Source organism: Carcharodon carcharias, chromosome 6, assembly GCF_017639515.1.
Source record: "Carcharodon carcharias isolate sCarCar2 chromosome 6, sCarCar2.pri, whole genome shotgun sequence".
Taxonomy (NCBI): Eukaryota; Metazoa; Chordata; class Chondrichthyes; order Lamniformes; family Lamnidae; genus Carcharodon; species Carcharodon carcharias.
In genome coordinates, this window is record NC_054472.1 from 150,487,990 (window position 1) to 150,512,793 (window position 24,804).

A 24,804-nucleotide genomic window follows, 5' to 3' on the forward strand; every position below is an offset into this window, starting at 1 on the left:
CCTCAGTACTGCACTAAAATGTGAACCTATATTGTGAGCTCAAGTTCTGGGGTTTATAGCCACAATTCTCTGAATCAGAAGCAAAATTGTTATCAACTGAGCAAAGCTGAAATTGTGATCTAGAGTCAACTGAAATCACCACACTTGATGGCAGTTTATAAACATATCAGTAGCAACTATAAGCAGGAGGATGAAAATTCCCCTTGGTTATTTATTGAAATACGTCATGTCGATTTCCTCTGCCCCTTATTTCTAATGAAAACTTGAACCTATGTAAGAGCTTGCTGAAAATATTGGCTAAAGGATTTAGTTTTTGGATGGATTCATAGTACAAAAGTGACCAGAGCGACTCTTCCCTCCTGCATTTGCATTAAAGAGAAAGAAACTTACACTTTGTTTTTTGTTTCCATTCAGAACAGGTTCTGTATGTTCTGCTACCACTTTATCTAACAGGATAATGTCTTACTGGGGGACATGTTTGAAGGTTCTTTGTAATGACTGATTTGACTATATCACATTTTTAATAGTACCTTTCATGACCTCAAAACATTTCAAAGCACTTTAGAAATAGTTAAGCACTTTTAAAGTGTTGTCACTGTTTTAATGTAGAGAAAAGTGGCAGCCAGTTTGTGCATTGCAAGACCCCAGAAATAACAGTGAGATAATGACCAGATAATCCCCATTAGTGATGTTAAGGGCTAAATATTGACCAGTAAACCAGAGAGAACTCTCCTGTTTTTATTCATAGTATTAACTGGGATCTTGTATGTTCATCTGAGAGGGCAGACAGAGTCTTGATTTAATGGGTGGGATTTTCCAGCCCCGATACCAATGGGCATAGTCACGGGCAGGATGGGAAAATTTGGAGAGCTGTTAAAGTCAAGGGCTCTCTAAATTTTCCCGTTCCACCCTCGGCAATGCCCGCTCGCGTCAGGGCTGGAAAATCCCAGCCAACGTCTCAGCTGAAAGAGGACATCACCAGCAGTGTAGCACTCCCTCAGTACTGCACTGGGGTATCAGCCTAGATTTGTCTCTAAAGCAGGACTTGAACCCACAGCCTTCTAACCAAGAGATGAGAATGCTCCCACTGAAAAATGGCAGACTCCTAAATGACTTCAAAACTATGAATATTTAAATGACAAAATGTACTGGCTTGCTACACTTTCCTCCCTCATTATTGAATGCAATGCTAATATATTCCTAATATTTGTAACAGTGCAGCGGTTGATGACTATTGAATTCACTCCAGGGGTTGAATTTAATGGAGGTGGCGGGGGTGTCTCAGCGGGCTCCCCCCCTCCCTGGTGCTGGGTCCCTTGATCAGGCATTGAGTGCCTTTGAACAAGAGACTCACCCCCGCCACCCCCGCCTTGGGAGCCTGAAAGCAACCCTGCATAGATTTGCTTGTTGTGTTACCAACATGATGATTCCCCTGCTGGATTAATACCCCCAGTGGTGGGATGAGGCTCTTAAGTGGGCATTTAAAAGTGCATGGGCCTTCCCGCCACAGATTTAATAGGGCTAGGAGTGGGAAGGCGCTGGGGTGCCTACCTACTACCCTCCCACCTGATTAAATGTCCCTCACCAGCAAACTTGCCATGGGGGAGGGCATTAAGTTCCACCCAAATATGTGACGCATGATTACGTCCATACCAAAGAATGAGGTAGTTGCGATATATAGGCAGTGCAAATATCCCAAAGTAAACACAACTGATTGAAAGAGAATGAACAGCTTGTGTGCATTTTATCCCACGAATCATCCACAGTGTTGGGTTCACCATTGTTGTGCATTGCACTGAGTAAGACTAACACATGCTCAACTGTAGGCAGCCATTATTGAACAACTTTACACCTCCCCAAATGAGGGGGCAGCAGAGAAGGCTTGACACTATACTCCCTCCCCACTAGCAAAAATAATCCATTCATCAAGGTGTAAAATGGCACATGGACAAAACTTTCCAGAATACAGTATGATTAAACCAGTACAAACTGCACTTGAAAATTTAACAGGTTAGGTTGCACCTGTGCATTTGCTACTATAATCACAGCTAAAATTATTTGGCCAATATTTCTAGAGTAATTTATGTGTAAAATTTGTTTATCCTTAACACCAGTATATATTTAACAAAAATATCATTTGACAAGAAATAATGAAAATAACTTTTTTCAATTAATCTATCTGGCTTCTTTCTTTTTCTGTGTGGGTATCTCCTTCCATTTCCATTAGCTTGACTCTGACTATGTCAAACCTGAAATTTGACCTTGATTACCAATTCCACTTAATGTTGGAACTGTGACACTTATTGATTTGTCTTAATCAAAGACCCTAATTCTACGAGTGGATTCTATGGGCAGAATTTTCCCATTGGCATGCGGGATAAGAGGGCTCAGTATGGTCATGAGTGTGCTCTCTCAAGTATTGATTTTTTAAAGATTTTGAAACTTGCTGAATTGATCTACAATACTTTGAAACGCATATCAGCTGCTTTGTCTGGACTCTTAACCCTCAGGTCAGTTCTCTGCAGTGAGGAATCTCTTTTGGGCTGCAGGTTTCTGGAAGCCTTCCCATTGCCTGGGAATGGGAGCTGAGCTCTCCACTGGAGGCACCTCCTCTGAGGAGGAAGGGAGGGCTAGAAGGGGGAGGAGACCAGGAGTGCACATTCAGCCTCCATGGGAGCCACCTTTGGGGGAGGACAGGCGCAGGCACAAGGGGTGCAGGGCCAAGAGGTAGACCAAGGTGGAAGGGGCCGCAGAAGACGCCACTATCCTGCTGGCAGGGTATACAGGCAGCAAAGCAGCTACCTCAATATTTCTGAGGTGCAGTGTCAAAGGAGGCTCCATCTCTCAATAGAACACTACACTACAGCACAGCCATTCGGCCCTTCTATTGTGTGCCAAAATATTATTCCACTAGTCCCATTGACCTGCACCTAGTCCATAACCCTCTGGACCTCTCCCATCCATGTATCTATCTAATTTATTCTTAAAACTTAAGAGTGAGCCTGCATTTACCATGTCACATGGTAGCTCGTTCCACAGTCTCACCACTCTGAGTGAAGAAGTTCCCCCTAAACCTTTCCCCTTTCACCCTAAAGCAATGTCCTCTCGTGTTTATTTCTCCTAATCTAAGTGGAAAGAGCCTACTCGCATTTACTCTGTCTATACCCCTCATAATTTTGTAAACTCCTATCATATCTCCCCTTATTCTTCTACGCTCCAAGGAATAAAGTCCTAACCTGTTTAATCTTTCCCTGTAACTCAACTCCGGCAACATCCTAGTAAATCTTCTCTGCACTCTCTCAATCTTACTGATATCCTTCCTGTAGTTAGGCAACCAGAACTGCAGACAATACTCCAAAGTTGGCCTCACCAATGTCTTATACAACCTCACCATAACATCCCAACTCCTATATTCAATACTTTGATTTATGAAGGCCCGTATGCCAGAAGCTTTTTTTGCAACCTTGTCTACCTGTGACGCCACTTTCAGGGAACTATGTATCTGAACTCCCAGATCCCTTAGTTCCTCCACACTCCTCAGTGCCCTGCCATTTACTGTGTATGTCCTACCTTGGTTTGACCTTCCAAAATGTAACACCTCTCACTTTTCCGCATTAAATTCCATCTGCCATTTTCTGGCCCATTTTTCCAGTTGGTCCAGATCTCTCTGCAAGCTTTGAAAGCCTTCCTCGCTGTCCACAAGGCCTCCAATCTTATTGTCATCAGCAAACTTGCTGATCCAATTCACCACATTATCATCCAAATCATTGATATAGACAACAAACAACAATGGTCCCAGCACAGATTCCTGAGGCACACCACTAGTCACAGACCTCCAGTCTGAGAAGCAATCATCCACTACCACTCTCTGTCTTCTCCCACACTGCCAATTTCGAATCCAGTTTACAACCTCTCCATGGATACCAAGTGTCTGAACCTTCTGAACTAACCTCCCATGTGGGACCTTGTCAAAGGCCTTACTAAAGTCCATGTAGATGACATCCACAGCCTTTCCTTCATCTACTTTCTTGGTAACCTCCTCGAAAAACTCTACAAAGTTCGTTAAACATGACCTACCGTGCACAAAGCCATGCTGACTATCCTTAATCAGCCCTTGGCTGTCCAAATAATTATATATCCGATCTCTCAGAACACCTCCCAATAATTTACCTACTACTGACGTCAGGCTCACTGGCCTGTAATTACCTGGTTTACTTTTGGAGCCTTTTTTAAACAATGGAACAACATGAGCTACCCTCCAATCCTCCAGCTCCTCACCCGTGGCTAAGGACATTTTCAATATTTCTGCCAGGGCCCCTGCAATCTGCTCCCTGTGTCAAGGGATACAGCCAACTATATCTGTCAGATGATTGGGCCTGAGCTCTCCGCTAACTGTGTGGGTGGACACCCCATGCCAGTGGCTCTAAAGGTCACAGCTGCCCTCAACGTCTATGCATCTGGCTCCTTCCAGGGCTCGGTGAGTGATCGTTGTGGTGTCTCCCAATCAGCTGTCCACACTTGTGTCAAGCAGTTTACAGACGCTCTGTTCAGGTGTGCATTGACCTTCATCCACTTCCGTTGAGACCAGGCAAGCAAGGCATGGTGAGCCAGAGGCTTCGCGGCCATTTCTGACTTCCCCTGCGTCTAGGGTTCAATAGACTATACACATGTGGCCATCAAGGTGCCAGCAGGTGAGCCCGGTGCCTTCGTCCACAGGAGGGGCTCCCACTCAATGAATGTGCAGATAGTGTGTGATCACAGGATGCTGAGTTTACAAGCCTGTGCAAGTTATCCAGGCAGCTCCCACGATGCCTACGTCCTCAGACACCCCCTGGTGCTGGGGCTCTTCAGTACTCCAGCCTGGCTTGATAGATGGCTGCTGGGTGACAAGGGCTATCCTCTCAGAAGGTGGCTCAGCAGAGGCTGAGCAGAGGTACAATAGGGACCAAACCTCCACAAGGGCTGTGGTGGAGAGAACCATTGGTCTTCTCAAGATGTGTTTCCGGTGCCTGGACCGCTCAGGGGGCGTGCTCCAGTACCTTCCAGATCATGTGTCGCTGATAGTGGTTGCTTGCTGCACTTTCCACAATCTTGCGCTGGAAAGGGGGATGCAGTGGATGATGAAGACGCTGGGCATACTGCAGGGAGGCAGGGACACCCGGGAGGCTTTAATCCAACTTACCTTCAGCTAGCACACCACAGATGGACCTCCAGGACAAGCCTGGGCTGGTAGGCTCCATACTCGATACCTAAGTGCCAAATCTCCCAGGTTAGGAACAGTAACCAAGGGCCTTGTTAATAAAGCTGAGTGTCCCACAAAGCACTCCTAACATTTTTGGAAACCATTCACATGCAGAAAAAAAGAGGCACCCTCAGCCATGGTCACATGTCTGAGTTTACTATCCAAGGCCAAGAATCTTAATGAAACAAAATAATGAGGGTGTGTGAATTCAAAGCAAATCATAAAGATCTCAACTCGGGCCAACACAAAAGCACCAGTGATAAACCTGCGGTGTGCCTAAGGTGCCTTACGTTTATGTATCCGGGTGCTACATCTTGCTGCCGTTTCATCGCTGCGAGTAGCATCTGAGACAGCCTGCTGGCTGTCCTGTCCTGTTGGCCTCAACTCCTGTCCTTGGAGTGCAGGGGGCAGCAGATGCAATTTAGAACATGACCTGATCTCCCCCCACCATCCTATCCTCCTCCTCCTCCCCCATCAACCCCCACCCCACCCCACATCGTGAAAATAGCAGAAGCTGGGAGTGGGGTTGGAACTTCTGGAAATGGGCCTCTGCCGACGTTTTCACCGTCTGCATGAAAATTCAGGTCTATCTCTTTCTCCCATTTCCATGACTATAGCCTCATTGCAGGCCTCCTTGACATCAGCTTATTGCCTTTGCTCAAGAGTTTGGACTGAATTTTATTGTTGTTTAAGCCTCCTACAAACGTGTCTCTAAGGTCAATTTCTAAGTCTGCACCATAGTCACGGCGACAAGAGAATTTCTTCTCAAGATAATAATCTGTAACAGTCTCACCTGGCAACTGCTTCCTTTCACAGAATGCAACTCAGTGCAATCTCTGTCTTACTCATGCCATAAATTGAGTCCAGTACCTTATTAATTTCAGAATAGTCCATGTTAGGGGCACTATTGGTTAGACACCACCTCAAAAGCCTCTGGCCCCATCATGGTGAGGAAAGCGTTTACTTTATCCTCAGCTCCTACTTTCGCCTTCAGCCAAATTACACTAGAGATAAAAACAAAAAAACTGCGGATGCTGGAAATCCAAAACAAAAACAAAAACACAATTACCTGGAAAAACTCAGCAGGTCTGGCAGCATCGGCGGAGAAGAAAAGAGTTGACGTTTCGAGTCCTCATGACCCTTCGACAGAACTTGAGTTCGAGTCCAAGAAAGAGTTGAAATATAAGCTGGTTTAAGGTGTGTGTGTGGGGGGCGGAGAGAGAGAGAGAGAGAGAGAGAGAAGTGGAGTGGGGGTGTGGTTGTAGGGACAAACAAGCAGTGATAGAAGCAGATCATCAAAAGATGTCAACAAAAATAGAACAGAAGAACACATAGGTGTTAAAGTTGGTGATATTATCTAAATGAATGTGCTAATTAAGAATGGATGGTAGGGCACTCAAGGTATAGCTCTAGTGGGGGTGGGGAGAGCATAAAAGATGTAAAAAAAAATATAAATAAATAAATAAATATTTTTTTTTCTCTTTTTATAATGGAAATAGGTGGGAAAAGGAAAATCTATATAATTTATTAGAAAAAAAAGAAAAGGAAGGGGGAAACAGAAAGGGGGTGGGGATGGGGGAGGGAGCTCACGACCTAAAGTTGTTGAATTCAATATTCAGTCCGGATGGCTGTAAAGTGCCTAGTCGGAAGATGAGGTGTTGTTCCTCCAGTTTGCGTTGGGCTTCACTGGAACAATGCAGCAAGCCAAGGACAGACATGTGGGCAAGAGAGCAGGGTGGAGTGTTAAAATGGCAAGCGACAGGGAGGTTTGGGTCATTCTTGTGGACAGACTGCAGGTGTTCTGCAAAGCGGTCGCCCAGTTTACGTTTGGTCTCTCCAATGTAGAGGAGACCACATTGGGAGCAACGAATGCAGTAGACTAAGTTGGGGGAAATGCAAGTGAAATGCTGCTTCACTTGAAAGGAGTGTTTGGGTCCTTGGACGGTGAGGAGAGAGGAAGTGAAGGGGCAGGTGTTGCATCTTTTGCGTGGGCATGGGGTGGTGCCATAGGAAGGGGTTGAGGAGTAGGGGGTGATGGAGGAGTGGACCAGGGTGTCCCGGAGGGAACGATCCCTACGGAATGCCGATAAGGGGGGTGAAGGGAAGATGTGTTTGGTGGTGGCATCATGCTGGAGTTGGCAGAAAAGGCGGAGGATGATCCTTTGAATGCGGAGGCTGATGGGGTGATAAGTGAGGACAAGGGGGACCCTAGCATGTTTCTGGGAGGGAGGAGAAGGCGTGAGGGCGGATGCGCGGGAGATGGGCTGGACACGGTTGAGGGCCCTGTCGGTAAATTGAGACGACTAATGTCGCGCCGACAGTTCTCAATGAAAAGATCAAGAGAAGGTAAGAATACAGAGGGAGGGGTCCAGGTGGAGTGAGAATATTGGAGATGGGTAAAAGGATCCGTTGAACTGGGAGAGGACTCCTGCCCAAAGAAGTGAGAAGTGACCATCAAGCCAATGTTTCCAGGACTGTCACTGACCTCGTCTCCTCTCCCTCCCATAGCTTCCAACCTGATAGTCGCCCAACCTCGGACGGCCCGCTTCTATCTCCTACCCAAAATCCACAAACAGAACTGCCCCGGTAGACCGATCGTCTCAGCTTGCTCCTGCCCCACAGAACTCATTTCTCGTTATCTTGACTCCCTTCTCTCTCCCCTTGTCCAGTCCCTTCCCACCTACATCCGTGATTCCTCTGATACCTTACGTCACATCAACAATTTCCAGTTCCCTGGCCCCAACCGCTTCCTCTTCACCATGGACGTCCAATCCCTCTACACCTCCATCCCCCACCAGGATGGTCTGAGGGCCCTTAGCTTCTTCCTCGAACAGAGGCCCGAACAATCCCCAGCCACCACTACTTTCCTCCGTCTGGCTGAACTTGTTCTCACGCTGAACAATTTCTCCTTCAACTCTCACTTCCTCCAAATAAAAGGTGTGGCTATGGGTACCCGTATGGGCCCCAGCTATGCCTGTCTCTTTATGGGGTATGTGGAACATTCCTTGTTCCAGTCCTACTCCGGCCCCCTTCCACAACTCTTTCTCCGGTACATTGATGATTACGTCGGTGCCGCTTCATGCTCTCGTCGGGACTTGGAAAAATTTATTAATTTTGCTTCCAATCTCCACCCCTCCATCATTTTCACGTGGTCCATCTCTGACACTTCCCTTCCCTTCCTTGACCTCTCTGTCTCAATCTCTGGTGATAGACTGTCCACCAATATCCATTACAAACCCACCGACTCCCACAGCTATCTCGACTACAGTTCCTCACACCCCGCTTCCTGTAAGGACTCCATCCCATTCTCTCAGTTCCTTCGCCTCCGTCGCATCTGTTCCGATGATGCTACCTTCAAAAACAGTTCCTCTGTCATGTCCTCCTTCTTCCTTAACCGAGGTTTTCCACCCACGGTCGTTGACAGGGCCTCAACCGTGTCCGGCACATCTCCCGCGCATCCGCCCTCACGCCTTCTCCTCCCTCCCAGAAACATGCTAGGGTCCCCCTTGTCCTCACTTATCACCCCACCAGCCTCCGCATTCAAAGGATCATCCTCTGCCATTTCTGCCAACTCCAGCATGATGCCACCACCAAACACATCTTCCCTTCACCCCCCCTATTGGCGTTCCGTAGGGATCGCTCCCTCCAGGACACCCTGGTCCACTCCTCCATCACCCCCTACTCCTCAACCCCTTCCTATGGCACCACCCCATGCCCACGCAAAAGATGCAACACCTGCCCCTTCACTTCCTCTCTCCTCACCGTCCAAGGACCCAAACACTCCTTTCAAGTGAAGCAGCATTTCACTTGCATTTCCCCCAACTTAGTCTACTGCATTCGTTGCTCCCAATGTGGTCTCCTCTACATTGGAGAGACCAAACGTAAACTGGGCAACCACTTTGCAGAACACCTGCGGTCTGTCTGCAAGAATGACCCAAACCTCCCTGTCGCTTGCCATTTTAACACTCCACCCTGCTCTCTTGCCCACATGTCTGTCCTTGGCTTGCTGCATTGTTCCAGTGAAGCCCAACGCAAACTGGAGGAACAACACCTCATCTTCCGACTAGGCACTTTACAGCCTTCCGGACTGAATATTGAATTCAACAACTTTAGTTCGTGAGCTCCCTCCCCCATCCCCACCCCCTTTCTGTCTCCCCCTTCCTTTTTTTTCCAATAAATTATAAAGATTTTCCTTTTCCCACCTATTTCCATTATTTAAAAAAAAAATTTTTTTTTTTTAAAAATCTTTTATGCTCTCCCCACCCCCACTAGAGCTATACCTTGAGTGCCCTACCATCCATTCTTAATTAGCACATTTGTTTAGATAATATCACCAACTTTAACTTTAACACCTATGTGTTCTTTTGTACTATTGTTGTTGACATCTTTTAATGATCTGCTTCTATCACTGCTTGTTTGTCCCTACAACCACACCCCCACTCCACTTCTCTCTCTCTCTCTCTCCGCCCCCCACACACACACCTTAAACCAGCTTATATTTCAACTCTTTCTTGGACTCGAACTCAAGTTCTGTCGAAGGGTCATGAGGACTCGAAACGTCAACTCTTTTCTTCTCCGCCGATGCTGCTGACCTGCTGAGTTTTTCCAGGTAATTCTATTTTTGTTTTTGTTGTGCCAAATTACACTAGTCCACTTTGTTAGGGTTGAATTTCCCCATTGTTCCTAAGCATGCATTCAGTGCCATTTTCCCTTACTCACTGGGCTGCATTTGCTGGTCGGCGAGCGGGGGCAGGGCCTTTCTTTAGTTCGACAGCCGCATACCCGAGTCGGCTGTGCACCCGCCGAACTGTCAATGACCACGTAAGGCCTTTTAAAAAAAAGTAATTAACCCAATTATTGGATCTGATGGTCCAACCTTAAGGTTGGTGGGCAGGTGAAGAGCCCAGGTGGCCTTCAGAAAAAACACGAAACCTCATCCACAAGCGGGATAAGGTCTCATGAGGGATTTAAAATGTGTGTAAAAATTTTTAAATAAAAGTAATTGACATGCCCCTACATGAGGGGACATGTCAGGAATATTTTTTCTCGCTTTAATAAAGTTTTCAAACTTGAACCGAGCTCCCTGAGGCAGCACCTTGCCTTAGGGAGACCTGTGCGTTCTTTCGTGCGCAAGAGTTCACTCCCAGCTCAGGGAATCCGCCCCCCGCCTGCACAGGGAGCGCGTAGCGCTTCTGGGCGGACGTCACACTGGGCGGGCCTTAATTGGCCCGCCCACATCAAATGGCGGCTGGGGGTGCTGATTGGGAACCTGCATTCACACAACTCCCCCGACGGGGGGGAGAATGCTACCCACTGTGTCCCTGATTACAATGTGCACACAGCGAGCAATTCCTTTAACATCCTCAAGATCAAATTTAGGAGCTCCATAAAGTCTGTCTCAATTTTCCTTAGTCCTTAATTTCTCAATTGAAATGTAAAAAAAAAAAAGTTCCATCCTCTCGTAGTCACCATTTTTCTGTTGTATATTGCACTAAGACTAACCCATGCTCAACTGCAAGCAGCTATTATTGAACAACTTTATTTACAGCTGCCCAACAGGGAGGGCTCTACACCACAACCGTCATTGCAGGTGATTAGAAATAAAACGGTTCCGTTTATTTGTCAAAGTAGTTTGTGTGGTGTGGTGACTCCGGGGAGTCAAATTTCTTATTTATTACTTCATGGGTATTGTTGCTGAAAAGGCCAGCATTTGTTGCTCACCCTTAATTATCCTTGAACTGAGTGGCTTGCTAAATCATTTCAGAGTTAAAAGTCAACCATCTTGCTGTGGGCCTGGTGAACACGTAGGCCAGATCAGATAAGAGTGGCAGATTTCCTTCCCAACGAGGATTAATGAACCAGATGGGATTTTACAAAAATTAGTGGTCACCATGACCAAGACTACCTTTCAATTCCAGATTTTATTAACTGAATTTAAATTCCATCAGCTGCTGTGCTGGGATTTGAACCTGTGCCCCAGATAATTAGCCTGGGCCTCTGGATTACTCATCCATTGATATTACCACACACCACCACCATCCTCTCAGTTGCTATGGCAATATGCACTTTACATGCATGTTGGAGCCTGGAGCAATGGAGGTGATGGGAGAGGCTCCAGCTTTCATCACACTGCTGACCAGGAATCTCTCTTCCTCACATTTGCAGGTTGATGATGAACCAGTTTGGCTGCATTATGGATGCACCTTCCTTGGCCATCGACTTCTGGGGTGGGACTCGAACCCAGAACTTTTGATTAAGAGGCGAGGATGCTATCCACTGCACCACAAGACCTCTGTATTTGTGTGTGCATGCCTCCAAAGAGAGAGGTAGTGCCTTCCACACAAGTGAAGACCTTTTTGTTTACTGGGTTACGTTGCTATAGTTCCACTGTTTACAGAAATACCTTGGGGAAACTATAGCTCAAGCAAGGTGAAAATGTAATTATTGCATTGGCACTGGTGTTAGCGTATTGAAAAGGAATGTATGGATTTGCACAGCTGCACCCTTTTACTTCATTGGATTCTCTCCAAGGTTGAAAGGTACATTCTTAGTTGAACATTTTTTTTTTACATTTGTTCCCATCTGTAGTTATAGTGTGGAAGCAAATATTTTTTAATCTGTAGTTCTGCTGACTGAAACTCGACAAGGCTGGCTTTTGTTTCAATGTTTACTGTTCTTCTGACCACAGATGTTGGACCCGTTCAGCAGTGCTGAAGCATCGCTGTCTGGAAGTTGTCAGTCACTGGACAGATCGATAGACAGGTAGGTATTTGAAACTATGGAAAACAAATTGAATGGAATTATTGTTCGTATTGTTGTGTTTTGTCTTTCATTTAAAAAAAAGACAAGGGGCGGAATCATCTCAGATTTGCACAAAGTGCGGTAGCGGGTGAGAAAATGGACGCTTTACCCGCTGGCTGCAATGGCAGCTTTTCACGCCGTATTGTCCCATTCCCAGCATGTCCTGCCTCATTAATAATGCATTCCTGGGAAACATGCCAGATCGCTGGCAGGGCGACCACTGATTCATCCATCCCACCGTCACCTCAGGCTGTCAGTAATCTGACATATTTAAAGGGAGCCCCTGCCCAGAGCTGGCTGTCTCTAAGAGATCATAAGCTGCTGCGAAGTCCTGGCTGCCAAAGGGAAGAAATGTGCTGCCTCGAAATTTAGTGACGCCTCCCTCAGGCACTCACTGGACGCAGTGAAGGTCCGCTGTGAAGCCCTCTACCCTGGCTCAGCCAGCGTGGTCACCAATCCAGCATGTAAGGCAGTGGCAGCAGTGGTCAGCATTAACACCCTGCAAAAGAGGACAGCCACCCACTGCTGAAAGAGGATGAATGATCTCCTCAGTTCCTCCAGGGTAAGTCACTCTTCTCATCACTCTCAACTCACACACTCACAAACCCATCACACATCCACAGGGATCTCACTCACGGCCAGTTAAAGGGACATCACCATTCACCCTCTTACATACACCTTCGTCTGCCCTGCGGATCATGTCCTCATCCCGTCCATGGCACCGCTCACCACCCACACGTGCCAGGCATCCTTCTCATTTGGCCTGGCAGGTGCCCTGTTTACACTCTTTCCATTTGTCTTCATGCAAGACAAGCAGGCATATAACAAAAGGGAGAGTTAGTAGACTAGGGGAGGAATGTCTGACATCACGGTCCTCACAGACTTTGAAAATAGAGTTATCCAGCTGGCTGGTGATGAACTCATCCAGTCGGCCAATTGCTCTGCTGCCCCCTAAAGTGCACATTAATTTGCAGTCTGCACCTGAGGGATGAAAAGTCCTGGAGCATTAGGTGGCACTTTCATGCTTTCGTGCTGCTTGAGTGGGCAGAAAAGTTTCAGAGGCCCAACTGCAAGCCTGTCAATGGAGCTACAGCTGAATGGTCTCAGCTGTGGAAGAATGCTCACTTTTGACAAGCTTTTCCAAGTGCGGCTGCTTCCCTCACTGCCGCCCCCCCCCCCCCCGTCATGTGCTTGAGTACTTCCCTCAGTCTGTGCTGCCTTGCCCCAAAAAAATCAGCACCCCCCTTGGCCTGACCTGCACTGGAGCCCTTGCCCCAGTACTGCACTGAAAGCCAGCGAGGGAAAAGCGACTTGCCTGTCACGCTATGAATGCATGGTGCCTCTTCCTTGATGTCCTACAGGTGATGTTCGTGAGCGCTGTGCGAGGTTGTGTGCACTCACCTCTGAGTTCCCCTCAAAGTTCAGGTTGCCAGGTGCATGCCTTTTAAAGGCATTCCTGAAGCGAGCTGTTCTGAAATCATACTGACATGGGCAGTAAAGTTGACTTGATGGTGGTGGCGGGGGGGATGATTTTGGCGAGCAGGCCTTATAATTAGATGCAAGTGTATTAAAATTATGTTTCCGATATGCGGCATTGGGAAATGCGGCCTGCTATTGACGGGCGGAGTGGATGATTGCAAATTGGTTTCACGACGGTGTGAAACCAACTTTTGGCCTTCTTGCCATAATGTTCCCACCACCACACCTCCCCCACCCACCCCCACTTCCCCAACGCAATGCCACAGGGCTGTAAAATTCCAGACAAGATCTTGCTTTCTGTTCTCTTTCCTTGTGTAGCGTAGTTTATTTGGTGACATTGTCACATCAGTATCATAAACCCAATCAAATCCTTTAATCCAAGCTGATGCTATCATGCAGTACTAAGGGAGTGCCACACGGTTATAAGTGCCATCCTGTGCATGAAACATTAGGCGGAGGGCATGCCTTGCTGTTCAATTTGACATTAAATCCTGTAGCAGAAAAATGATTATTTGGTATTCTGGATCAAATGGGCGAAGGGCAGCCTTCAGCTAAATCTTTCTTGGGGTGAAAACATTATTCCTGTCCTTTGTTTAAGTCTCGATGATTAAGGACTGCTTCCTGTTCAAAGTTAAAGATGCATTTCCACAAGGCAAAGTTAAATGTATCTGCTCTTGTTTTTCTCTCTCCTTTCTCTTTGACCATTGCAGTTTTTTATCATTGTTTCTTACTGTCACCATTAGTCCAGAACTTTCTTCCTTTTGTTTTTCTGAAAGATATCCTTTTAACTACACTCTGTTTTGAAATCAAAATTGTTTTTCTTTCTCAAGGCCTCAGAACTGTTAGGTTCTTTACTTTCCTCAGACTTTTTTCCTGGAACATTGGAACATTCAACCAGTTGAACATGTTCCACCTTTTGATTAGAATATGGCCAATCTGTGCTTTAATTCCATCAATTTGCCTTGGCTCCCTTACCCTTAATGCCGCTGGCTATCAGTCTCACTTTATCATTTAATGTAGCTGTAATTGCTTTTTTGGAGAGAGAGTTCCAGATTTCCAATACTCGTAGGAATGCTTTCTAACATCACCCCTGAAGGGCCTTGCTCTAACTTTAAAACAGTGCCCCCTTATCCTGGACTCTTCCAGCAAAGGAAATAGTTTCTCTATCTATCCTATCATAGCTTTCAATCATCTTAAACACCAATTAGATCACCATTTAATCTTCTGTATTCAAGGCTAGTCTATGCAACATGCTCTCATAACTTAGCCTTTAGCGCCAGTATAATTCTGGTGAATCTGCACTGCACCATCTTCCAAGGCCATTATATCCTTTCAGAGGTGCAGTGACTGGAACGTAATGGAGTATTTTAGATGGGCCTAACCAGAGCTCTGTACATTCCATTAGCCTTTTAAATTATTTTTTGTATTTGTTCATAAGCTTTTAATGATTTATGTACTTGAATCCCTAAATCTTTGTGTTTATTCACCGCTCCTAGCTTCTCACCATTTCGAAAATACTCTGATCAATCATTTGTTCAATCCAAAGTGGATGACTTCACACATCCCCACAATAAACTCGATCCAGCACAGTATTGCTTACTCAGTTAATCTATCCATGCCCTTTTACAACTTTCTGCGCTATCCACACTAAATAGCATGCTAGCTAACAGTGTTGTCAGCAAACTTAGATATACAGCTCTCTTCCTTCAGCCAAGTAATTTATGAACATGGTGAAAAGCTGTGGTTTTGGTGCAGATCCCTGGTGGATGCCCCTAATCACATCCTGCCAACTTGAGTACATAACTGATTATCCCTTCTCTCTGTCTCTTGATTCCTAGTCAATTTCCTATCCAAGTCAAAAGGTTGTCTCCAATTTTATGCGGCCTCATTTTTGTTACCAGTCTCTGACTGATGTGAAACCTTGTCAAATGCCTGGAAGTCCATTTAACTAACATCCTTTACACTTGAGTGAGTGGGCAAAAAATTTGGTAGACGGATTATAATGTGGGAAAATGTGAAGTTCTTCACTTTGACAGGAAGAATGATTGCCGAATTGAGAGGTGCAAAGGAATCTAGGTGTTCTCATGCAGTTAATATGCAGGTAGAGCAAGTAATTAAAAAGGCTAATGGATGCTATCCTTTATTATGAGAGGAATTGAACATAAAAGTAAGGTTGTTATGGCTCAGTTATGCAGGCATTGGTGTGACCACATCTCTAATACTGTGTGTAGTTTTGGCCTTCTTATTTAAGGAAGGATGTAAATGCGTTGGAAGTGGTTCAGAGGAAGTTTACTAGATTGATACCTGGAATGAGCATGTTGCCTTTTGAGGATAGGTTGGACAGGCTGGGCTTGTTTCCACTGGAGTTTAGAAGAGTGAGGAGTGACTTGTTTGAAGTATATAAGATCCTGAATGGTCTCGACAAGGTGAATGTGGAAAGGATGTTTCCTCTTGTGGTTAAGTCCAGAACTAGGGGGTACTGTTTTAACATTAGGGGGTCACTATTTTGGGCCAGAGATGATGAAATTTTTTTTTTCTTAGTGTTGTGCGAATTTGGAACTCTGCCCCAGAGGCAGTGGAAGCGAGGTCATTGAATAGTTTAAAGGCAGAGGTAGATAGATTCTTGTTAGTCAAAGGAATCAAAGGTTATTGGGGGTAGATGGGAATGTCAAACTCGAAACACAAACAGATCAGCCATGGTGTTGAATGACAGAGCAGGCTCGAGGGGGTCGAATGGCCTAACTTCTGCTCCTATTTCCTATGTTCATTTGTCTCTTATGGAGGTGACGTCAAGATTTGGAATCCAATGTACTGTTGGGTGAATGACTGCACTTCAAATGCCTTGAAGAAAGGTTATCCAGGATCAATATGATAGAAGCAAAATTGGAGAGATGTGCAATTGGGTGTCCTAAAAGAGTAATAGTTGTGCATTTGTGATAAAGATTTCGCAGTCATGGCCGTTATGATGAAAACCTGCCAAGTGGAGACCAGATGTCTCCCATTAGGGTCGGTTTGAGGTGAAACTGACTTAATAGAGTGTTGCCTATTCCTGTTCTTACCTTGAACTGTTGTTAGATCCAGAATTGCTTGGTGATGGAAGAAAGACAGAGCTATTCTTAATGTTGAATAAAGAACATTAAAAAGGACCAAATTTTAAGTCTACTCCACTTACCAGGTGGCATTGATTCATGACCTGCTACAATTCCATTGGTACTGATTGTCATCCCCAAAGGGCCTTCCTCACAATGGAGCCAAAGCAACCAGTATTGATGTGGAGGGTGGGGGAATCAGCTCAGTCCAAATTTGTCCCAGATGACTTTCTAGTTAGGATCGCTGGTTGTGAATAAACAGCAGAAACCCTGGATGAGCTTTTTTTTTTCTTTTTTTCCTTCTCTTTAACTTTTTAAAGTTTTCTTTCTCCCTGTTTCCTAATCTTGAGCTGCAAGAGCCTAAAATAATTAACAGGGCAGGAAAATGTCTGGCTGCTGTGTACAGTGACAGTAAATATGTTTTCGAGCAAATCCTTTGTGATACATTTCAAATTCAATTGTAAATCCACTTTTCATGCCACTACTTTGTGAGCAGATGATTTCTTACTAAGGATACAAAAACATTAGTGTTAACATTTTAAAAATATATTTACAGTAACTCTTAAGGTTTTGAAATGTCATCTTCTGATTTCTTTGTCTTTCTTTGTTGTCCTTCTGTGTTTTATTTTCAAAATTCATAGCCCATCTTTTACCCAGCCTGGAGTTGCGAAGAGTTATCCCGATGAATGCTTCAACTTTAAAGGTAAGAATTTCATGTAGAACGCCTGTCAATTTTGTGCATTTTTAAAGGCTAAGTTCAGGATTGACGTTAGAAAACAGGCAATCAATATCTTAAGGAAGGGTAAGTATAGGGAAAACCCTGGAGTCATTCAAGAGGTTGTTGGATGCCATGCTGGTGAGAAGGTAGGTTTGTGAGGAAGGTTGAATCAGATTGACTGAAGGACATTCATTATTTGAATGGGATATTTTAAATACATTGACACTGAAGAGAAGATGGTGGAGGTAGAGAGTAATTCACCTACACAGAAGTATAGGTGGCCCATGTACAATAACTTTTGTGTTTCACAGTGAGACTATTATGATTAGCAGCATCTTGAAAAAATAGTTGTGTATCTTAACTGGGACCCGACAAGAAGAAGAATAGAACTGCAGTATTGGCACTGGGTAACAAATCTGAATGGAAGATTACTAACAGGAGGTTTTATTGTCATTCATTTATGAGATATGGGCATTGGGGGTCTAGGCCAGCTTTTCTTGCCCATCGTGCATTGCCTCCAAGAATGTGGTGGTGGGCTGCCTTCTTGAAAAGCTGCAGCTCAAGAAGAGGAGATGTTGGCATAGTGGCAATGTCACTGGACTAGCAACTATGAGGCCCAGGCTAATGCCCTGGGACGTGGGTTCATTCCCACCACGACAGTTGGTGGAATTTAAATTTGATAAATAAATCTGGAATTGAAAAGCTAGTCTCAGTAATGGTGACTGTGAAACTATGAAACCATTGTTGATTGTTGTAAAAACCCATCTAATTCACTAATGTCCTTTAGGGAACCGAATCTGCTGTCTTTACCTGGTCTGGCTTACATGTGACTCCAGACCCAAAGTAATATGGTTGGCTCTTAAATGCCCTGTGAAATGGGCAAGTTAGCAAAAAACGCAACAAAGTCAAAAAAGAATGAAACTGGACAGAGCACCTGGCATCGACCTAGGAACTCCCTTCCTAACAGCACTGTGGTTATACCTGCATCACATGGACTGCAATGGTTTAAGAAGATGGCTCACTACCATCTTCTCAAGGGTAAATAGAGATGGACAACAAATGTCAACACTGCCCACATCCCATAAAAATAATTTTCAAAGAAGTCATTGTGATGTAGATACAACCATGGTGCTATTAGGGAGGGAATCCTAGAATTTTGGCCCAGCGACAATGGCATATATACCAATGGTTTTTATGTCAATTTAATATATTTTCAAGTCAGGTTGGGAAGGAACTTGCAGGTAGCAGGTCTGATTAAGTTTCTAGCCATGATAATGCCAGTTGATAGTGGAGGATTCAGTGATGGCAAAACCATTGAATGTCAAGTGGAGGGGTTTAGATCCTGTTTTGTTGGAGATGGTCATCTTCGAGCACTCATGTGATGTGAATGTTATTTACCACTTATAAGCCCAGGCCTGAATGTTGTTTAGATCTTGATATAATAAGTGTGGGCACAGACTGCTTCATTATCTGAGGAATTATAAATGAAGACTGCAATCATCAGTGAACATCCCCACTTCCGATCCTTATGATGAAGCAAAGGTTATTGATGAAGCAGTTGCAGATGGTTGGGCCTATAATACTACCCTGAGAAACTCCTGTAGCGATGCCCTGGGCTGAAATGCTAGGTCTCCAACAATCGCAACCATCTTCCCTAGAGGAAGATGCCCCCGATCAGGGATTTCCCGCTGATTTCCGTTGGCTCCAATTTTCCGAGGGTTCCTTGAGTGTGGCATTGTCAGCTTGATTGGCACCACATCCCCAAACATTCACACCCCCTGCCACCAATACACAGTAGCAGCAGTGTGTGCCATCTACAAGATGCACTGCAGGAACTCACCAAGGCTCCTTCAACAGCACCTTCCAAACCCATGACCACTACCACCAGATAGATGGGAACACCACCACCCGGAAGTTCTCCTCCAAGTCACTCACTATCCTGACTTGGAAATATATGGCTGTACCCTCACTGTCGCTGGGTCAAAATCCTGGAACTCCCTCCCTAACAGCACTGTGGGTATACCTACACCACATGGACTGCAGCGGTTCAAGAAGACAGCTCACCACCACCTTCTCAAGGGCAACCAGGGATGGGCAATAAATGCTGGCCCAGCCAGCAAAGCCCACATCCCGTGAATGAATAAAAAAAAAGTCAAACGCTGCTTTAATGTTAAAGGCAGTCATTCTTGCCTCAACACTGGAATCTGTTCTTTTGCCTATGTTTGGATCAAGTCTGAAGTGAAGTATGGAACTGAGTGGTCCTGGAGGAACCCAAACTGACCATTCTTAGGCAGGTTATGGCAGCACTGTCAACAATATTTTGTATTACTTTGCTCGTGATTGAGAGTAAACTGATGGGGTGGTAATTTTCAGATTGGATTTGCCCATTTCTTGAACATGGATTGAATCGGACTGAATGAAGACTGGCATCTCTGGTGCTGGGAACCACAGGAGGAAACTGACATGGATTACCCACTTGGGACTTCTGGCTGTAGATGGTGCAAATGCTTCCGCCTTGGCTTTTTTACTGACTTGCTGGCTCCCTCATCATTGAGGATGGAGATGTTTAGGTGCCTCCTCCTCTGGTTATTGTTTAATTACCTACCATCATTCACGACTGAATGTGACAGGACTTTTTTAATTTGATCCGACAGTCATGAGGTTGCTTAGCTCTGCCTTTAGCATGTAGCTTCTGCTGTTTGGCATGCATGTAGGTTGTAGCTACACCAGATTGGTACCTCATTTTTAGTGTGCCTGGTCATGTTTCTAGTATGTTCGCCTGCACTCCTCATTGAACCAAGTTTGGTCCCTTGGCTTGAACGTAATGACAGAGGGAGGGATTGCTGGGCCATGAGGTATATATTGTGGTTGAATACAATTCTGTGCTTCTGATATCCCTCAGTGCCTCACGAGTGCCCAGTTTTGAAATGCTCTGATTCTATGCTATTTAGAACAATTGCAGTACCACACACCATGATAGAGGGTGTTCTTAGCGTGAAGCGGGCTGTTTTCTCCATAAAAATGTGTGGTGGTTGCTCCGGCTAATACTGTCATTGGGGTAGACACATCTATGACACCGAGATTGGTAAGGATGAGGTCCAGTAGGTGTTCAACGTGGAGGAGTACTGATCCATCAACTGAAGGAGGGATATTGATGGTTTCCCTGACCATCCTTGGCCTAATTCAACAAGAGTTCATGGAGTCTGGAGTCAAGGTTGAAGACTGGACCACTTACTCCCAAATGTATACCACTGTGCCACCACTACTGATGGGCCACCACTACTTGTGGGTCTGTTGGGACAGGACATAACCAGGTGATGGAGGAGTCTGGGGCATTGGCTATAAAATAAGATTTGGGGAGGGTGGTTACGTCAGGCTGTTGCTTTACTAGTCTGTGGGACAGTTCTCCCAATTTTGGCACTAATCTCCAGACCTTAGTGAGAAGCACTTTGCAGGGTTGACTGGGCTGCATGTTCCGTTGTCATAGCTGATGCCTAGGTCGATGCTGGTTGAGTTTTATTCTTCTTTGATCTTTTTGTAGAAATTTGATGTTGCTGAGTGATTTGTAGAATGCACTTAAGGCTTAACCACATTGTAGTAGGTCTGGAGTCACATGTAGGCCAAACCAGATAAGGATAACAGATTGCCTTCACCAAAGGTGAAGTGAATCAGATGGGCTTTTTGGTCAGTCTGTTTTTTTGTGGTCACCTTCACTGATACTAGCTTTTTATTCATTATTTATTTTAACTAAATTTAATGGTGGGACTTGAACACATGTCTCCAGAGCATTAGTCCTGGCCTCTGGATTACTAGTCCAGTAACATTATCTCTATACTACCATTCCCTCTTGTAGGAGGGTGAAGCTGACAGAGGCAAGGGTGAAATAGGACATTTGACTGGTTGGTCAACTGTGGTTAGCCTCAAGCCCAGGCAAATCCTCACTTGATATCCATATTTGAAAATGATTAGAAAGTGTTCATTGATTGTCATCAAGAGCAGGAACCCTGTGTTTTCTTAACCTTCCCTAAACTGAGAAAAATGCTCCCACTTAGACGATCCAACTGCTATGTCAATTGATACCAGCTAACAGAACAGACTAGGGATTAAATCTCAACCTTCCTGTCCTGTTCTCTTCAATACAGTACATGTACCCACCAAGTGACCAGGCAAGTCTTTTAGTCTGGATGTTGGAATATCTGGTGAAGCTGTGATGATCCCTCCTGTTGATGGTCAAACAATTTTCTGACACTGATCATCCAGAGTTAGGCATGGAACAACATTTCCCCCAGTTGGGGGGGGTGGAGGGAAGTGCGGGAGTGGGCAGGCGGGATTCCGATCGGCACCTCCAGTTGGGGGCGCGCTGCCATTTTATGGGCGGGCCTAATGTGACATCTGCCAGGAAGCGCTATGCGGTCCCTGTGCGAGTGGGAGGCGGGAGGGAATTCCCTCAGCCAGGAGTGTGCTCTTTCACGCATGCGCGTGAAAGAGCGCACAATCTCCCTGAGGCAAAGTGCTGCCTTAGGGAGATCAGCTCCAATTTAAAACTTTCAATAAAGATGATTAAAAAATTTCCCTGTCATGTCCCTTTGTGTGACACTGTCACATGAGTTGGGACATGTCCATAACTTTTATTTAAACATTTAATAAAAATTTAAGTACCCTCACGAAACCTCATCCCGCCTGTGGATGAAGTTTCATGTTTTTTCCGAAGCCCGCCAGGACTCCTGGCCTGATCACCAACCTTAAGATTGGACGGGCAGGTCCATTAATCATGTTAATTAGTTTTTAAATGGCCTTACTAGGCCGTTGACAGTTCGGCAGGTGAGCAGCTGAATAGGCTATGCGCCCGCCGAACTGAAAATCTAAATGACGCGGGCTGACATTGGGACGCATGCCCGATGTATCCCCGCGTCATTTTATGTGTCGCCGAGCGGGCCTCACCCCTGCTCGCCGACTGGAGAAACCTGCCCATTTGGAGTAAGTTAGGCAGATATTAGAAAGATTATGATGTCTGGGGAACTGTAGCTCAGTGAGGACATGTCATGCTAGCTGGGGATGGAGGGAGTGGGTTAAGTATTTCAATAGATTGAATTCAGATCAAATAATTGCTTCATAAACATGTGCATTGTTCTTTCTAACTCTTTATACTAAGGAGAACTCAGTCCAAAAATTAGTAAATTAGTGGCCATAATTAAGGCAGGATGGGTTTTTTTGCGTTCAAGTCAGATTGATATGAGGGTAACTGCTCAGTTGTAAAATCAGAATAACCACTTACAATTAACTAGCATATTCAAAATGGAAAATATCTCAAGACCCTAAGAAGCTGGCAACATAACCCGAGCAGGAGTAGAATGAAACATGGCTTTCTGCACGTTTATTGCTGCCCAAATATTTTTTTTCAGATAATTAACCTTGAATTGAGAAAACGAGCTAGGCTTGTAGGGAATAGTCAGAGGTTTGACATTTCTGACCCCTTCCATTACATCATCCAGTTTGGGTGAAACTTGTATCAGCAGAAGCACACTGCATCTAAATTTGATGTTAACCAGATATAGATTAAGTATAGTATATAATTAAATATAATTAGTGAAAAGTAATGAGAAGGGCAGAAGAGTGAGTACATTTACCCACGTCCTCATGATCTAGTTGTCCTGAAGTACCTGAAAAAAGTGCATTCCAATGCAGTGAAGTTTGGCTGGTTCTAGACCAGCTGCTCAGTTTGAAATCAAACTGGCTAGGCATCTAGTAAATCTTAATATTAGTTCCAAATTCCACTGATGTGAACAGATGCATCTTGCCCTTTATGTACACAGACCAAGTATCCTTTTCTATGGTTAATTCAGATCATAAGATTATCTTTGCTATCCACATTTTAGCAATGACCAAAAAATCGCCTAGTTAACAAAGTGTGTCTGAAAGTCTTAGATACCAAGACTAAATTATTTGAAAACTTGTTGCTTACTTCATTGTTTGTTGCTTTATTGTGTATTGTTTTGATATTTTCATGGACCATTAAGTTACCAAATCCCCACTGTAGATGTGTGATCAATCAGTTACATGTACTGCATTGTATTCCTGTATCAGTGCCCCAAAGTTTCCAAGAACATATCCTTTATATAAGTCCTGGCAGTTTGTCTTGGTTTCACGTATGCTGTTCACTCCGCTCCACTTTCAGCTCCAAATCCTCTTCAAAACAAATTTACAGGTACACACATGTTATCTCTGTCATCTGTAGTTGTTGCTGGTGGAGAAGGGACTGTATGTATGAAGAGAGTGCGTATTTGGCATCAATAAATATCAATGTGGAGGTACAAACCTACATTGTGTTATTCAGTGATGTAATGTGTTGGAATTTCAGTCCTGCCTCTCTTTGTATCTCCAAGTCCCCTGGTAGTAGAGTGGTTACAGCACCCATCTAAATATGCTAGTCCAAATCCCACCATGGAAAGTTGTTTTTAATTGAATTCAATGGATCTGGTTATTTCAGCAGGAAAAAATAACCATGAAAGCTGCTGGATGGCTGTTTCATTATTTAAAAACAAAGCAACGGTTTCACCAGTGTCTTTCATCAGGGAAAGGGAACTGGCTACCCTTAGATGTGGCCAACATATGACTGCAGTCCACATAATATTCTCAACTCTTAATAGCCTCTGAAGTAGCATAGCAAGCTCCTCAGTTGTGGTAACAATCACTATACGAGTGTGCCACTGACCCCTGAGGGGAGTTAGGGATAGTTAATCAAAGCCACTAGCCAAAAATGCCCGCATCCTGAGAACAAATGTTTTCTTTAAAAACAAACTTGATTTCTAGGTCTCTACTGTGTTTCCTGTCGAGTGCACTTAAATTTAGGTGCACTTCCAATGGAGAAATTAGTGCTGTCGGGTGTGAGGAAAATTTCAGTGTCGACACAGAATGCACACCTGCAGTTAAGGTGCCCACCACAGAACCCTAAGTATTTGGAGCACTTGTCAACAGGGATACACTAGATTTCTGCTTTTAAGATTTTACTTAAAAAGATAAACTGCTTGCTCTTTCTCCCTTCTCAAAAAGCTTACATTTTTTTTGATTCTTCCCACCTTTTTGCTATTCCATTGACCAATGATTAGAAGTGTGGTTTTCCTATTTACATTCTGTGGATTTTAACTGTAATACCTGCTACCGACTTGCCAGAAATCTCTTGCTGACCTGCATTTCAGTTGTTAAAGAGTCTAACATTAAGTACTTGACGCACACATACAGCATATACACTAAGAATGAATATCAGTATCAGGAATAAATTTTTCAATGATTTAACTCCATTTTCCTTTGGTTTCCTCTACTCCAGTTTTAGAAAGATCTAAAGTAGTTCTCAATAGAAAATTCCAGAGAAATCTTTGCAGGAATCTTTTTACGGGGAGGCAGTGGCACAGCGGTATTGTCACTGGACTAGTTCCAGAGACCCAGGCAATGCTCTGGGGCCATGGGTTTGAAGCCCC

General features: G+C 44.7%; 1 protein-coding gene across 4 annotated transcripts in view; it reads left to right on the plus strand.

Moving 5' to 3' along the window:
- Positions 1–24,804, plus strand: part of map3k22 (mitogen-activated protein kinase kinase kinase 22) — a 169,278-nt gene that overhangs the window by 88,799 nt on the left and 55,675 nt on the right. For all 4 annotated transcript variants that reach the window (XM_041189496.1, XM_041189494.1, XM_041189497.1 and 1 more), the window contains 2 exons: positions 11,931–12,004; positions 17,253–17,314. In XM_041189496.1, the coding sequence (XP_041045430.1) occupies positions 11,931–12,004; positions 17,253–17,314 (136 nt within the window). The remainder of the gene's footprint in view (positions 1–11,930; positions 12,005–17,252; positions 17,315–24,804) is intronic.